The following is a 17313-nucleotide window of genomic DNA, read 5'->3' as shown; positions in this document are numbered from 1 at the left end:
ATAGATAGATAGATAGATAGATAGATAGATAGATAGATAAGAAATAATTGAAAATTAGTCAGAAAATATTGCTATAACTAACCCATGTAAGGGCAGAATTGTGCAAGCTGTTCAATTATCCACTGGATGTAATGAAAAACAGATAATAACACATCATTTACAAATGTATTATATAGAATAACTCTAATCCCACTTAAAACCTTTAACTTTTACTAAACGCAGTACACCCTTGTTATAACTATTATACATAATGATGATGATGTATCTTTTTAAGTTTCTTATGTCGTCAATAACAGCCTCTTTCCTGTGTGCAGAGCTCACCCTGCTGTTCATATCTAAATCATTAATATTAATTTAAATTAATTCTTTTTTACTCATCAGCCCCAAGTAAAATCGCTGGGCATCTTCGTGCACTGTGATTGGCCCGCTCGCTGATTGGGCTGCGCTCTGATTGGTGGAAAGTTTCAGGCTGAGAGTTTCCTCTCTACTCACTTTTGTTTTTTCGCCTACGGCAAAGATTTCGACGGTGGAAAGTCGCTGGAGGCTGTTTAGGTCTGCAGTTCAGGTGTTTGGTCCATGGATACATGAAGAGTGGTTCTATTTTATGGTTCGGTGTGTTTTCTGCTCCTATCAGTGGGCGCTCTGCTCACAGACTGTCATTCAGAAACTCTGCAGACGCACATGTTGGCTGCTTGACACTTTTTCTGCTGTTTGCTTCATTGTTTTCTTTTTTATTTCTAACGGACGCGCATCATTCTCCTTCTGGACAAACATTTTGGACCTTGTTTCATTTTCAGACCCTAGAGAACCTCCTGCCTTACTGATGGTAGCAGTCTAAGGATCTTTATTTACTGTAAGTCTGACTTTACTTAAAAAAACATTTTTCCTTAGAAGAATCTTCAAAGCAGGTGTACATTTCTCATAATTATCTCTAATCTTTATTTGACATTCTCTGATTCACTTAGTAAATAAAGTTAGTTTATATCAATACATTTTTTTATATCAACTTTTCAGGTTTTCCTGCATTTTCATAAAAAAAAATTATCTTTTAATCAGCACTTTTTTTAATTTTCTGATTTTTTTTTTTTGACAAACTGCTCATTTTAATCCACAAACTGAGATCGTCATATTATTATTATTATTATTATTATTATTATTATTATTATTATTATTATTATTATTATTAGTATTATTATCATTTAAACCAACAACAATAATAATAATAATAATAATAATAATAATAATAATAATAATAATAATAATAATAATAATAATAATAATATTACGGGTTCTCCTTCACAGTGAGACACTGAGAATAACAGATGCTGGTAAAACTCCAGCTTGAGAGGCACAGAAACCAAATCTCCTATAAGGGACAATTTATGTCCCAGAAAGACTGAAAGTGGCTACTGTAAGGAGAGACATGTGGACAGGTGGAGAAAATAAATCTCCAATGGAAAGCTCGGGAACATCTGGTCAGATTCTTGTCTCTAATATCTCTGCCAGTACAGTCCGGCCCACCACTGTGTTCTGATGCATTCTGGAAATTATTTACAAGATATTTAAAACCTTAATTTTCTTTCCACATACTTTAAAAGAGGCTGAATAAAGATGCACTAGATCTTTGTGGATCAGTGATATTTTCTGGCTTCAGTGTGTTCCCAAAAAATGCAACTAAAAGCACTTAGGTTGCTTTTCTTGCTTCCAGGTGCAGAATTAATGCTGCTTATTTACAGTATTACTCTTGGCTATAACACATTTACCTTTCATACAGTAACAGAAGAAGCTGAAATCCATCTTGGCTGGTTAATCAGTTTAACTAGTCTGCAGCCTGCAGCTGAACAGACACAGATACCTCCATCCTAACATGACACAGTTGTGTTAAACTAAATATTCTTAAGTAAATGCAAAGATGCGTGGGGAGGGGAAAACCTGATAGAAAGCATTTCAAATTATAGGAGTATGAAAAATGTTTTACCATCAGGGTTTCTGTGCGAAATTCAGAAAATTAGTTTTAAGTTCAGATATACTGAGATCAGAATCAAATCAGGGTATAAAAAAGGGAGATCATCAATCTGCAGAAGTATCAACCTTTTGTTTTTATTTTCTTCCAGGGTGATTCTTTCTCCATAAAAAAAAATATATATATATATCCTAAATGGAGTTTTTGTGGATTTGTCTGCTACTGGAGTTGATCATGATGTCCATGGCTGCCAGAGGTGAGTCCCAGAAGACCCAAAAAACAGTAGATTAAATCCTAGCATAAGTCCTTCTCCTCTATTCATTTCAAACTGGTTGGATATTTTGATAATATTGGTGTATTAATATATGAGAATGGAGTCCTTTCAGTTGGTAGAGGTTTGAATGATCTGTAGGAATTAAATCCTAGAGGTTTAGAGCAGAACAATCATCATGCTCAAATGCTGCAGATTTTTTTTTTAACCAATAATGATTTATCTTCCCCCATTTACATGATAAAAGTGACAGAATTATAACAAATGTTATGTAAGTATCAATTTAAGCATAAAAGACACGTTACCAACAGATAGAAAATGCAGGGAATGTGTGCGCTTCCTGTGAACTAAAGGCATGGCTGCTGATTGCTCTCGTCTTTAATCATCTGATTCTTTCTTGATGGAAAATATGAGTTCTGACAAACGGAGTGGAATTAGTAAAGAAGGAGCGCTGTGGAGTTTGGCTTTTAGGTGATGGACCTGATCAGCGTCTGTAGGTTTCTGTCTCGTAAAAAGTCAAAGTTTTACAAAAAACATCCAATGATTTATTCAGTGTTTTTGAATCTGGGTTGTTTTTCTACATGAGCTGTTTGATTGGAAGCTTTTTAGGTCGTAAGTGGAAATTATTTAGATTTTTGTTTAGTCTTATTGTTTATAGAGAAGGTTCTGACTGTTTCTATGCTCACCTCCTTCAGTTTTCCTGTCCTTCAGTTTTGCAAAGCAGCTCGTTCTCCCTGATAGTCAGATTAAAGTCTCAAAGTTTGGCTCCAGAGCCTGGGACTGAGTGGAGATCTGGTTTCTACCAGCTGCTCCAGATTGAAGGTCGTAGTTGTAGAGCAAAAAGCAAAATTGCTTTTTTTGTTTTGTTTTTCTTTATAAAAAGTGGGGAAAAAAATATGCCGTCATATTTTTAATAATAACATAATACCCACTTGTAGCTGGAAATTGACTGAACATTAATCTTTATTTACCTCCTGACATGCAGAGCTGCAAACCTTTGTTTTCTGTGTTGATGCTCCTTCTGGTGCTTTTGTCTACCTCCAAACTAAAAAGAAAGAGATGAAGCAGCACCTAGACAGGCATCTGATGGATGAGAGTGAGCTTCAGCCTGCAGGCTTTATGAGCAGACAGTCGTGGAGTTGGCGCCCGCTACAGAGATCACGCTGAGGATGAGATTTTTTTTTTTTTTTGCAGGAACAAAGCTGCATTCAGCGAGGCGAGGCACAGCCAGCGCGCAGACACGGGGCAGAAAGTAAACACAGGGCCATGGACCGCAAAGAGATGAGATTAGATTAGCCTATTAGGGATGTTTGGTGTACAATGCCGCAGCATTTCATCCCCCTCTGCCTGCTGTGTGTCAGCGAGACCAGGGAGAGATACAAGGCGAGGGATAAGGCAGAATAAAGTTAGAAGGTGATGAGAATGAGGGAGACTGGGGTTAGGAAAGGATGAAATGAAGGAATGAATGAGGGGAGAGATGGCCGACCCTGGTTTCCTTCACAAATCAACTGTGAATCAGCAGACAGATTTAAATAAAACAATTTTCTTTATGTTTTACTGTCATTTTATGCTGATACTGCATCGTTTTCTTGGCCTGTAGGATTTCCTGCTCGGTTCAGTTTAATTAAAGGAACCATAACCTGGCATTTAAACATAATCAATATCCTGAAAACATCTTCAAATTTATGCTGAAGCATTTTTAGGAGGTGAATAATAATTTACCCCTATTTCCACAAGAATCTAACTTCTACTGTATGTGGGTAGCTGTAGCAAAATTAGCAGTTGCCATGGTTTATGTGCAAATGTTTCCTGGTAACTTAAACAACAGATAAAACGTTACACAAGCAGCAGCAATAAGTGAGTGCCTGCAGGTTGAGGCCCTGATTGTAGCTATAGAGGCAACGTTGATGAAAGCAAGGTGGGCTAATGTTAGCGCCCTTCTAGGAAACAATCAAATCCAGGAGGAGGACCAAATTTATTCTACTGTGGCTTTTCTGATTTGAAAAAAGAGCTTACACAGAAAAAAGCCAAGGCCCTCTGACGCTGATTTTATCACAAGTTTTAATCAAAAGCCCAACACAGACATTCTAACATGAAAAAGTCATATTTCAAGGTGAAGCATCAGAGGAAAAAGAGCTGATTGATCCATAAGAAAACACAGATTCCTCTAAGCCTTTTCATAAAAAAAATACAAAACACCATGGTTACTTTAATCTGGAGCTTATTTAGAGGTTTATGTTGGATGCAGCAACTTTAGCCAAATGCCTTTTTAGCATCTTACTTAGACTTCATCTCCACAAACGCTGCTTGTTTAGAAATGAGCTGTGCTAAATGTAGGAACTTAAACAAAAAAGGTTATTTTTACATTTTCTGTTTTTTAATTTTGAAAAAAAGAGCATCTTTGAAACAGAAGTGCATTCAGCGACCTGAAGCTGTAAAAGGGATTCCTCCATCATGCACCAGGTACACCTCCCTGAGATTCCAACACTGAACCGATTTTAGGCATTTCCGTATAAAATTGTTATCATATTAGTGGCATCTGGCCTTCAGATTCTGCATAAACACTAAAGCATTATTTCTCACAGCTGATGTACATTCCTTGTGACCAAAGTCGTGCAAATATTTAACTGTAATCATAAAACTGAAACCAGTTATGGTGCTTTAATCAGAGCCATAGTGAAAATCATGGATTTACTACAATGCAAAAAATGTATTTATGCATATAAAATTATTTTACTCATTTATTTCTTTCAAATAGAGATCCAGTCTTGCTTTGTTATGCCCACATCTGTAAACGTGTTAAATCATTGATCCCTCTCTTAATACATAGAGCAACTTTTTAATGGATCTTTTAGCTTCCGTTCGGCCGATCACCAGTCTGGCTCAGACAGCTGATTCTGGTCAGCAGCACATTTATTAGAACCTCTTATTGCTTGACTTTACAATTCATCAAACCGCATTTTTCTGCTATTTACTGTAATACAGTAAAGGAATTTCATTATTTGGGCACAATATTTATGCATCAGGAATCAACAAACTGATGAAAGATGATTGCTGAGCAAATCGTCAGCGAGTCTCCCTTTCTGGTTTGTTCCACTTTCAGTAAATGCTGCAGCGAAGTGTTTATGAACGCGGATCATATTCACTCAGGGAGCTGGATGAACAATAAACGATCATATGCAAAACATCACAGAGTGCAATGAACCATTTAAAGCTTGGCCTCGTTTACCAGGCAGTTCCCTGCAGGCTGCAAAACGCTCGCTCATCTATAAATCTGGGGAAGTTAACAATCCTTCTACAATGACAGTGAAGAGTTTGAGAGGTGAAATTAATCTATAATTTTTATCCTTTCTGTGGTGCTGCTTTGTTTCATGAGAGAAAAAAAGAGTGTGGAGAGGTGGAGATAAAACACAACGTCTACGCCATGATGGTAGCAGGTGTGTCTGTGGAGCTGATCCAGTGCAGCTGAGAGATTAACGGTTTCCCCGTTAGATGGACTGACCACAGGGGTCATTCATAGAGCTGGGGGCAGAACACTGTTTATCTCAATGATGTTACTGTATGTTTCAGAGAAGGTTTAATACACTTCAGGCAGGATTAAAGAAGTTTTCTGGGACAGAGGTCTTCATTTGCTGAAACCATATTTTTTTTCTATGAATTAAAATCTTTTTAATAACTTAGAAAATCATGAAACGGCTTATATGTTTAATAAATTATGAAAATGATTAAACTTGTCTATTAAGGATGGAGTTGAGGGGATGATTCCTGCAAATTATGTTTCTAAATAAAACTAAACATTCAGTTTTAATACATATGATACTACATCAGAGCAATAAATAAAAGGATTTTTGATAAAGATCTTTTTAAACAGGATCTGCTCTCAGTTGTTGTTTGGGGCCCTTTTTGCATCATTGTGGCGTAAAAACATGTCACCAGAAGAAAACATTAAATAAAAATGTCCTGGAAGATTGTTGCATTGATCTTGCTTTGCCTTTTGACTTCATAAAAAACCTGATAGTAGAGTGGTGGTTTCCAAGGAAGAAGGAATATCTCTAATTTTTACTAAATCTGAGGATACCTGGTGGATTTGTGTGCCTGCATTGATGGACATGAGGAATTTCTGATGTAATATGATTCAGAAGCAAAGACCAAACCCATAAACTCTGTGGCCTCCTGGTCCTGAATGCTTCTTCCTGATGGTCTGTAGAGTTTAAACAGTTTCCAGGTGATCCCGCTCTGAAGACCACCCAATATCTGGCCAACAACACAAAGTTCATCTATTGTTAGAACCAGTGCAGACAGACAAACAGCACATTAAAAAAGCATCCTCTTTCACAGCAATGCAACAAACATACAAAGAGCCAGAGAGGAGTGTAAACAGCCCCAAACACAGAGCCTGCAGGTTTACAATCCGAGGTCGCTGCTCATTCATATAACTTAGGCAGATTTGAATAACTCCCTACCGCTTTTACGTGTTACTTTTCAATGTTAAGAGCATAGAAACATCAACAGTGAGATGTAGGAAAAGATTATAACATAGCTAAGAGACCTTTGGACAAGGAGGTGAATGCTCATAGCAAAAGAGGGAGGCTGCAACCAGGGTTGGATCTACCAATGATCTACAATTTACTGGAAATAAGGGGGAAACTACTTCAAATAATAATTAGTAATATGATCAAAGCAATAAACCCCAACAATAAAACGCTGATGGTTTTACTTATATTGTAGCTGTTGAACATTTTTCCATCCATCTATTATCTGTCAGTTGGCTACATCTCGAACAGGTCGTTTCTGGGAGGAGTCTGATTAGGCCTGGATTCCAGGACATTTTTAGTGCAGGCCAATAGTGCTACACACTGCTTAAAACATATTGATGATGCGTACTTTCTAAACTATGGGTGAATGAATTATTGCGAACAGTTTCACTGTTTTAAGTAAAAAAAATCAAACCATCAGCATAATGTCGGATAAAATATTTGGATAAGATGTTTTTGGTGCCATTCATTAATGCTCTTTATGCCAGTAATAAACCCACTGGCCACATTATTAAGTACGACTTTTAATAGCTTATTCACTAGAAAGAACTCCATGTATCTTATTATTCTTTGCACCAGTGATTTGGTGAGAGGTGGAGTCCACAGTGGACAGGTCACCAGTCCATCACAGGAAACCTGATAATGAAATGTTCGGATTGTTGGAGGAAGCAGGAGAGAAGCCATGCAGGGATTAGAACCCAAGACCTTGCTGTTACATTGCCAACAACATTTTAACATCAGCTCCAGCTGATACCAGCTGACGCTTCTTCCTATCATATCACCTAACATTTTGGAAGCATTTGCCACCCTCTAGTGTACTGCTTATTTTATAAATACGTTTAATTTGTGTCCACCGAATCAAAACGATCATTCTCTGCTTCGTGTTTTATATCTCTTTGCCTAATGGCGGCTTCTGTAGGGTAAATAACTCTTCTCGCTGTAGAGAAGATGACTCATGTCAGCGGAGTGATGCCGTCTGTGTGAGAACTGGAGGAGATGGTGGTGGGGAACATCCTGACTCCTCTGGGTGAACCAGAACATACCACAGACAGATGCTTCAAACAAATGACTTCATGGTAAACAAACTGGGACTCATCAGCAGCTTGCTGCTGTAAATTGCCTACGACATGCTGTTAACAATGAAATGACCTGGTTTTAGTGTTCATCAGGCCTCCTCAAGGTTTAGGAGCAGATTTTTCTGCAGCTGCAGGCTGCTGCTTAGAAAAAACAGGCTGTGGAGCTCAGTATCTCTTGTTTGGGTGGAATTTATTATCCATCCATGCGTTTGGAGACATTGGTCGCTTCTTTAGTCATCAGGTTATAGTCAGTTAAATAAGAGGGGGGCTGCAGTGACATCCACTTTGACTCGGTTGGTTCCTCTTGTTAAATCCTACCGTCTGGCCAAATGTTCTTTCACTGTGCTTCAGGTGTGGGAATGCAGTCTGGCCCAACTGCATGTGGTGGATTTCAGGTTGCTCTCTGCTCCAGCTGCCTCTACATACAGTCACTGTGTATCTTTAGGTTGCAGTGATTTAAACAGACAGAGAACCTCGATTCTCTGTCAAATTCTTCCTGCTCAGCTGGGTGTTTTGCTTCTTTTACAACCGCCATTCGGTCGCTCAGAGTTTTATGGGGTCTGTTAATGCTAACACCTATTAGGCACCATTTAGATAAAGTCTGTGTTTGCTTTGACTTTGCTAATGGTGGGGTATTAGGGGTATGCCTGGTCGGCCTCTGCGGGGGTTGACAGCATGTTAGGCTGATGTTTGCAGAGGGGGGGAAGCAGAAAGAAAAGCAATGGGAGCAGATAAGATAGAAGGAGGAGGCTGTGTGAAAGAAGCAAACAAGAATACAATGGCTTTAACCTCTTCAACTCAGTTAAACCTTCATTTTATCCTTGGAAATATTTAGTGAAGCACCAGTCAGTTTGCCCGTTTTTATTCTCTAATCAACAGAAGAGATGCTGAAAAAATTTTGGATCTCTTGTCGAGTTAATTAGATGCCAGAGGAAAGTGTAAACACATTCCACATTTTTCCTTCTTTATTGGTTAATTTTCTTAGAATAAAAATCAACAAATTTGGAAAATCTGTTTTTCCTGGTAAAAAAAACCTGAAGGATGCATCAACATTCAGAAATAGAAATCATCACTCTGGAGCGTACTTGTTCAGAGCGGCTTGCCTTTCATGTTTGGTTTCAGACATGTTTCTGCTTTATTTCTTCCAGATCGTGTGTCGCTAGCAGACCTGACATGTTCCGATTATTTGGATTTTTCCTCTTATGGTTGCATGTGTCCTTGCAGAGATTTTTCCCTCTATATTTGACCTTGCTCCTTTCGTCTCCCTCCCTGTGTTCCTCCGCTGCACCGCCGGTGCTGAGTGGGCTGTGGCGCCACGCTGCCTTATTGTGGTCTCAGTGGGGTTGGGGTCTGCTTGGTCAACGCTGTGGTTCAGCGGGTCAGAGGGCAGGACGCGGATCAGGGAGGGGTTTATGCACACACACACAGTGAGTGTGTGTGCTCACTGTGCTGGCATGTGTTTGTAAAGTAGGGTCAGAGAAAGCACATGCCGGCACCAGAGGGGATTGAAATAACACACCAGGAACCCCACTGGACCAAAACAAGCTGCTTTCACTCTGTTTCTCGTTTCCCCTGTTTTTTTTTTTTTTGGGGGGGGGGTGGGGGGGGGGTTGTTTTGTTGTTTTTTTAAAGTCAGCAGAACCGAACCTGAAATTCACAAGCAGAAAAAAATGAATTCTTGCCCATTATGAGGACTGTTGAGTCGTATTTGTTCTGCACCGTTTATTGCAGTTCTTCAGGTTTTGTCTATGGAGGTGGAGCTCAGCTTTCAGGGTCTCTGGTTTTGGTAAAAATTGAAGCTCCACAGATGCTGTGACTCTTTCCTCCTGTAGCACTCACTTAAAATATTTCACCCAAATTTTAAGATTCATGTAACTTTATTACATGACTAATTCCGCTTTACCTTATTACTAAATACATAAACCTGATGATTATTTATATCAAATAAATAAGCGTTATAATAAAAAGGAATATGCATCGTGTAAAGTTGGTTTAATAGCTTTGTTTTAGATTTGGGGCTTCAACTAATGCTTATTTTGCAACTCGATTATGTGTTGATTATTTTTTATATTAATCAATTCATAATCGGATTACCAAAGGTTCCTTAAAGAATGATTTTTCAAAATTAAACCAGGTGAAACTTAACTCTGCCACTTAAGGAGTTCTGGATAGAGCATATTGACAGATGAAAAAGATGTTTCAAAATCTTAAATGTAAAATGCTCACATAATATATATTTTTTTTAAATATATGGTATAATTGCTGCTCAAGGGAGGTTGCTCTGTCAGCTAAAGACATCTTTTACAGTCTCTATACTCTGATTAATGATTAATTGATTACTAATTTAGTTGAAGATTATTTCAATAATCAATTAATCACAATTAATCCAATTCATTTCAACCTTAGTTAGAATTATCTTTAGAAAAGTAAATGGGAATATGTGATGTAATAAAATTAAAAATCTTAAAATTTGCAAAAAATATTTTTGTGTTTCTATGCTTGATCATTTATTTTTGACCATTTTAACAGGATTACATGTATTTTTTGACATAAATTGTTCCCTGTCCCTGGTTGCTGTGTAGTTTTTTTTTCTTCACCTTTGCTCTGCTTGAGCTCTAATGCTGCAGTTTTTTTGTTTTTTTTTCCAAAATATTCTTCATCTGAATTACCTGATATTTTTATCTGTTGATTAATTAAAACATTTTTACCATTAAAGTTCATAATATGCTGAATATTTACCCAGCTAAAAATATTTACATGGCATCTGGCCATTAAGTAAAATATCAGAAAGATTACAGCCTGTTTTTTATTTTATTTCTGTTATTCCTGTCTTCTATTAGTTCTCTCTATTGTTTATTGTGTTAAAATGTTTTTTTCCTTTTTCTGAGCTGAATAAATTATGATAATGATTCTAAATAGTCAACATGTTCAAATACAGGGTTTTCATTAAAACAAATTGGAACAGGAAGTTCTTTTATTTTGATATTTCCAGCATGAAGCGTTCTTTTAATATTGGGGCTAGTTTAGCTGCAACAGTTTGACAATAAGTTATGTTTATTTTGTTCCTAAATAAACTGTTAAATAGAAAAAAAGTCTTGAACTGTTTTCTAAATATTCCTATTTTTATATCATTAAATGTTTGAATTGTGTCCAAATAATTATCGTTTGCCATTCCCTTTTTTACTGCTATAAATACAGGTGTTATTACACTAAGAAAACTACAAGGCCTGTGCTACAGATCTGCAGTGAGCTACATCGAAATTAATTTATTCCCACAAATTTAGCTTTACTCTCAAAACCTCCTGAATCTGGTTAAAAAATATTAAGAAACTTAAGGCTTAGTCCCAGCTCCTTCCTCATGAACGGTGTCCCTTTAATGAAAATTGTCCACTTATAAGCCGCTTTGAGCAGCTGTAGGTAACATTTGGGAAGCCTGGGTGTGAAATATGCAGAAAAGCACCAGATGAGGCTGACAAAGCGGTTTTCAACATGCAACAGTTGCCATTAAGGCTTCATTATTAATGTCGTTCATGAACATTGTAAATAATATCTGCTGAATGTTTCCAAAAACCACTCAGTTCCTTTTTCAAGGTTTCAGAATAAAGCAAAGTAAGAAATCCCAAAGCAATACGAGCAAACGGACCAGAGGACCTGAAAGCTGGCACACCAGCTGTCCATGTGGAATCCATACTCTGGCCCGGGGTGGGGGGTTAGAGTAGTGTGAGAAATGTGGGGGTGGGGACCATCACAGCCACACTAAAACCAAACGTATACCTTTCTGTCGACTCGCTGCTATTTTTTTTTTCCCTGCCTGTGTGGAATCCAAGCCGAATGTAGACATACGGTGCCTTCCTTTATGTCTATAAAGGATCTAATCTCACTGGAAAACAGTCTAGTTTGGATTAAAAATCAGCTGATTTAGATTTTTTTTCCCCCAAGTCTTTTAGAAAGTGTAAATCAAGGCAAACCGTCACTAATTTCGTCACATTATAGTTTGGTCCATTATTTCCAGCAGGTGATATTAAATAGCCTGAATATGTTGATTTACATGTAGAACCTGGTCATTGATTTTAATCCCCAGAAGCATGAATGTGTTTATGAATGCTGTAACATCTGGATTAAAAACATCACTGTAAAGTTGTATGACTTTAACAGGGAACACTAATAGGCAGCAATAGCTATGAGAACAACATACTCCTGTGTACTAAGTCAAAGGGTCATAGAAACTTTCACCAAGCCAAGCAGCAAGTTTATATTAGAGATTTTAGGTGCATGCACTCCAAATTTTTGCTTTGGTTAATATCAACTGATTACTGATATCAGTATTGAATTGGGACTTTGATTGGTGGTCATACAAGGTAATTTTTCCAGTTTTTTTTTAAAACGATTAAACTATGTAGTGGCCTTTAACTCCACTTCTTTTACTTCTTCCATTTCTTCCATTTTCAACACCAAAATAATGCTTTTCTGCTTGCTTTAGGAAAATTTACTCTACAGTGTATCCACTGATTGAAAAAAAACAGGGTTTTCAGTTTCTAAACCGGCCATTCACCAATCCCGATGAACCAGGCTATAAATCTGATGATTACCAGTTTATATCTCCTTGCTTCTTTTCTTAACTGTGAAGTCAAAGCCTCGGACCCCCAGACTGGAGATATGTGCTTTGAAATAAGCCAGCCTGGTTCGGCTGTCCTTAAAGGCTTTAGGCTGCTGCCATGGTTTGACCTGAGGCTTCGCTCTGAGGTGAGGCGGTGAGAAATGGGCTGTAAAAATGTCTGAACCCAGGAGTTTATATCTAACACATTGTGGTCCAACGATTTCAGGACTTTAGTTTCAGCCAAAATATACTCTTAGTTGATTATTGTTAATAAATTGAAAAGCAACAGAGGTATGGCTGACAAGTGCTGCATTTTTTCCCAAAGCAAGAAGCCAAACATTGACCAGGATCTGTAAAAGATTCTGAAAACAGATCCTGGTTCAGCTACACTGAAACCAGGGACCTTAATCCCACAGTGTGCTAACGTCTCAGAAAGTCCTACAGACCGGTAAGCTGTATTAATCATTCCCCACTACATGACCCTTCATACTGGCCAGTTCAGCATACTTATTATCCAGAGGTAATCCCTGTGTTGTGCTGGCACCATCGACACATTGAGACACAACAGGCCTATTCTTTACATGCAATTAACAAAGGTACTTAGTAGACTTATGCTTTCTGGGGTTTAACTGCTGAGCTGTCTGCGCTTCAGAGGAGGCAGTTGGATGGAAAGTGGGGGTAGAAAAAGATTTGAAGGTTTACTTTTGGAGTTTTACTTCCATTGAAGAAGGTGATTTATTTTCAGACGGCCTCTGATGTTTCAGGGTTTGTTTTGTTTTAAGCAATGGGTCTTAGAGAGATGTCATAATAATCTGGAAATAGAACTTTATTCTTCAGTTAAAGAGGATTCTAATACTAAATTAGTTAACAGTTATTTTAATAGATTATGAATTTGATTGATTGTTTTAGCCCTTTTTAGTTAAGTTTATAACTTCACAAAGCATTCCAATGCAAAAACAAAAGAGGAATGAAACTTATTTATTAAAGTAAGAATGTGAAAGATAAGAAAATCAACAATATGATGAGAGAGAACTGAGTCCCTTTAAATGAAGAATATCCTCATTTCTTTTACAGTAATTTTTTTTTTTTTTATGTTGCATAGGGATGATGAGTCAAATGGTTTCATAAGATCAAGGAACTGGTTTTAAAAAGCACTTTACCTCTATGGTTCTTTAGATAGATTTAAAGACAAAAGTACAAGTTGAAAAAATATCATGTCTTTGCTTCTGTTTCAGAAACAATTTCTATTCTAGAAGTCTAAAGGTATTTTATGCATATAAAATGGATTTATATTTGGCCAAGTAGTATTGAAACAATTATTTAATTAATTATTGTTTTCAACAGAATCCTTCCTTGTTATATTTTATTTACCAGTAAATAAAATAATGAAGAGCTTTTACTTACAGCTCCATTTGAATAAAAATACATTAATCTTAATTATTTAAATTAGCTATAGATGGCAGCTTGAAAACTAAAGAGAAGAAGAAACTTCAGCCTCATTTTAAGAAAAAAGGTCCTGGGAAGAGTTTCTGTGAAAACATCACCAAGACGCTGAGCAGATCTTTAGTGGTGATCTGCATGTTTCTGATGGTGGGAAACACCACAGGGGTTCCAGAATCAAAGGTTTAAAATCCCTGGCCTGCAACATTATTTCCTTATACTCTGTGGACTATTTCAGTATTTTCTAGTTCCTCTCTCAAGCGTGTCAGACAAACATATATTGAGACCACAAGTGTTGTTGGTGAAGCAGGAACAAACATAAGAGGATATAAGAGATCAGTAACTGCAATGTTTTCCTTTTACTGGCCTCTGCGGAGGAATAAATCAAGAGAAATCATCTAGATAGCGACTTAATGTTAACATAGTTGGATTCTTGATTAGGCTGTTTCTGTGGTTATTCTCATCAGTCTTGATACTCTCATCAATCAACTTTATAGTTGGAGCAAACTTCATTTTAGGGTCAGATCTGCTCAAATCTGATCTACTGTATCTGACTTTTTAATGTTTTTACATGAAACACAGCACCAGCGGTGATTCTATAAGCAGCATTGAGGGGTCAATATGTCTTTTGTGGCTACTGTGGTGTTATTAGGTGTCAGAAATACTCCTGACGATGCTTACCCCTGCTTAAGGCCAATAGTCTCCGCTCATAGTCTCCACAACCGCCAAATCTGTCTCTGTGCGCGACCACGCCCTCCGCTCAGAGGTTCTGCAACCTTCGTCGCACACCTCAAAAAAATCCTGACTACATGTCGGAAGGTCGCAAACCCACGCGAGCCCCAAGCGGAAGTGCGCAGACAAAAAGCAGCTGTGATTGGTCCTTGGTATGCCTTTCCGGCTGTCTGTGTGGTCGTCCTTCTCGATTCGGTGCCGCGGCGCACCATTTTTAAAAACCAAGGAGCAATAACAACAATGGATAACCATGACCAAAGGCTGATTGAGGAGGTTTGGAAGTACAACCACTTGTACGATGCCTCAGATATGTTGTTTTGGAAAATAAAGACTCCCGCCGGCGCCGCCGAGGAAGTTCTCGTGACCATCCGGCGAATATTCTCGCGAGTTCTCGAATAGGGTCCCTCTTGCGCTTTGGTGGGAAACTGTGCGTCCCTCGAAATTCAGACCGAAGTTGCAGAAGCATACCAGCAAAACTGGTTCGCAACCAGACGCAAGTGACATTTGTTGTGTGCGGTTGCAGAAGTATGATCCGCCCTTTAGTGGGTCGCGCTGTTGTTGAAATTTAAACTCTTTGAAGCGCTATTTCCTGTATTTTGAGGTGGAATGCAGCAAACTTTTTGTCTTTGTTACAACACTGCTTTTTCCTGATTGAGGGAAGTATGTGTGCTCGACAGGAGGAAGACAAGAGATGATTTTTAGGTACAGTATTATGTTTAATAGGTTAATTCAAACAATTAGAAAGTGTAACTCAAACGTACTGCAAATGGTGAAACTTGATTGTTAAATATACAAGTTGAACAATAACAAACTGAAAAACAGTCTACAAATACTAAAGCACAATCCACAAACCAACAGAGGAGAAAGTTCCAGGACTGCTTTTATTTATGTATATTTACTGTGTAGAGAATACAGCTGACACTGAAAGTAATTCTGAAACTTCATTGTCCCGCGAATTAAGTTGCCAACATTTCAAAGAAGAATGTTTTCAAAATGACTTGGATAATAGCGCATTGTGACAAACGCCAGATAAAGCATTGGGACTTGTTTTAACAGCCGATACAGCAGTGTGACATCACAAACCGGTACATGGCAGTAGTGTTCTTTGACAAACATGGATGCCTCCGGTTAAGCACATTCAAATGAAACTACTGTTAATTAAAATGACTTATCAATTATTGAACAGTATATAATAATTTCATATTTAAAGTACTTTCAGAAGTTTGAATTCTGAACATGACCGGACTTAAAAAAAATCAGTGTTGGTCGATCTGTAATCAGAACCAGCAGCAACTGGTGTCAGATCCCCATTGAACCAGTTTTGATATTGGGCAAAAATAATCTAAGAAAATACCAAGGAAAAGCAGAACTATCATAATTTGATTACACTGGGGTTTGGTATGGACCATAAACACCATAAATCATTAACTATAAACACTCTTTGGACTTTGACTAGACCCCTCCAAAGCCTTGGTGTGTCTTAAGGTGTACTCTGGATCATTGTCCCGCTTTCTGACCCGAGGTGATAAACTGATGGTCAGACAACCCTCAAGGTATTCTGCCAGAGAGCAGAACTGGTGGTTTTATCAATTAGATCCAGTTGTCTTGTATATAAACAAAACCAAACCAATTTATGTTTAAGTTTTTGTATAGCTTTGTAAACCCCTGCCATTTAAACGCAGAACTCTTTCTATTCTTCTGTTCTATAACTATAACGACTCAGTTGATGAAAATAAAAAAAGTATAAGTATTTCCAGTAATTTCTGGAATCTTTTTCTGCTGTTGCATCTTTTTTTTTATTTGAGCCTTTCTGGAGATTTTTAGATGAAGTGATGTGTAAAGGAAGTCCTGATTACCATGTCTCACACCCAAACACACAGGAGACTAAGACAGTGATCAGAGCTGAACAAATGGACTTAGTCACGGCTGAAGATTGGTGTGGAATGTGGGAGGGGGGCACACGTTTGTGTGTGTGTGTGTGTGTGTGTGTGTGTGTGTGTGTGTGTGTGTGTGTGTGTGTTATGTGCATGCTTGGAATGCTTGACTCCCCACTCAGTGAACCAGAAAACCCACAGGTGGAGGAGGTGGAGAAAATGCAATGAAGAGAAGGAGGAAGTACAGGAGGAAGAAGAGACACAGCCTCCTCTTTTCCTGTAGCGCTGGACGCCTCTCACTCAGCATCAAGTTCAGATAAGGAGTAAATGACTCAAACAGCAAAAGCAGATAATGAAACACTTAAGGCAACCACAGAGGTGGTCACCTGGGTTGTACATGTATAACAGCTGTGGTGCATCGATAATTAGATCCAGCTAAGTTTATATATAACAGCAATAAACAACACAAGTCATCTCAAGAAAATTCAATCAAGTCATACAGACAGATAAATAATTCTGCTTAAACCCCGACTTACATGTGGATTTACCAGCAGTGGAAAACTGTACGTTTGGTGTTTAGTCCCATATGGTGGATAATCATCAACATCAGCCCCAATCAGCAGTGATGTAAACATCAGCCTGACAGAGACAGAGGTTTACTGTGCAAGAATCATTTCTATTTGTCTTCACTCAGGATCCACTCCTTTCATTAAGAGCTAAACTGTTTTTATCGGCTGATTGTTTTGTTCAGTTTTCATTTACCCATAAATAAAGTGACAAAGTTAAAGAAATGTTGAGAAAATATTTTTTTAAACAAATTAAAAA

The 17313-nt window shown here is 37.9% G+C and overlaps 1 protein-coding gene across 1 annotated transcript in view; it reads left to right on the top strand.

Moving 5' to 3' along the window:
- Positions 1-2114: 2114 nt before the first annotated feature.
- fgfrl1 (fibroblast growth factor receptor-like 1) overlaps positions 2115-17313 on the top strand; it is an 85290-nt gene continuing 70091 nt past the window's right edge. The window contains exon 1 of the mRNA XM_015373290.1: positions 2115-2219. Coding sequence (XP_015228776.1) covers positions 2159-2219 — 61 coding nt within the window. The 5' untranslated portion in view covers positions 2115-2158. The remainder of the gene's footprint in view (positions 2220-17313) is intronic.

This window comes from Cyprinodon variegatus, unplaced genomic scaffold (assembly GCF_000732505.1).
Source record: "Cyprinodon variegatus isolate N-32 unplaced genomic scaffold, C_variegatus-1.0 Scaffold84, whole genome shotgun sequence".
NCBI lineage: Eukaryota > Metazoa > Chordata > Actinopteri > Cyprinodontiformes > Cyprinodontidae > Cyprinodon > Cyprinodon variegatus.
Note: the sequence above shows the minus strand (reverse complement) of the source record. Positions and strands in the feature narration are given on the sequence as shown.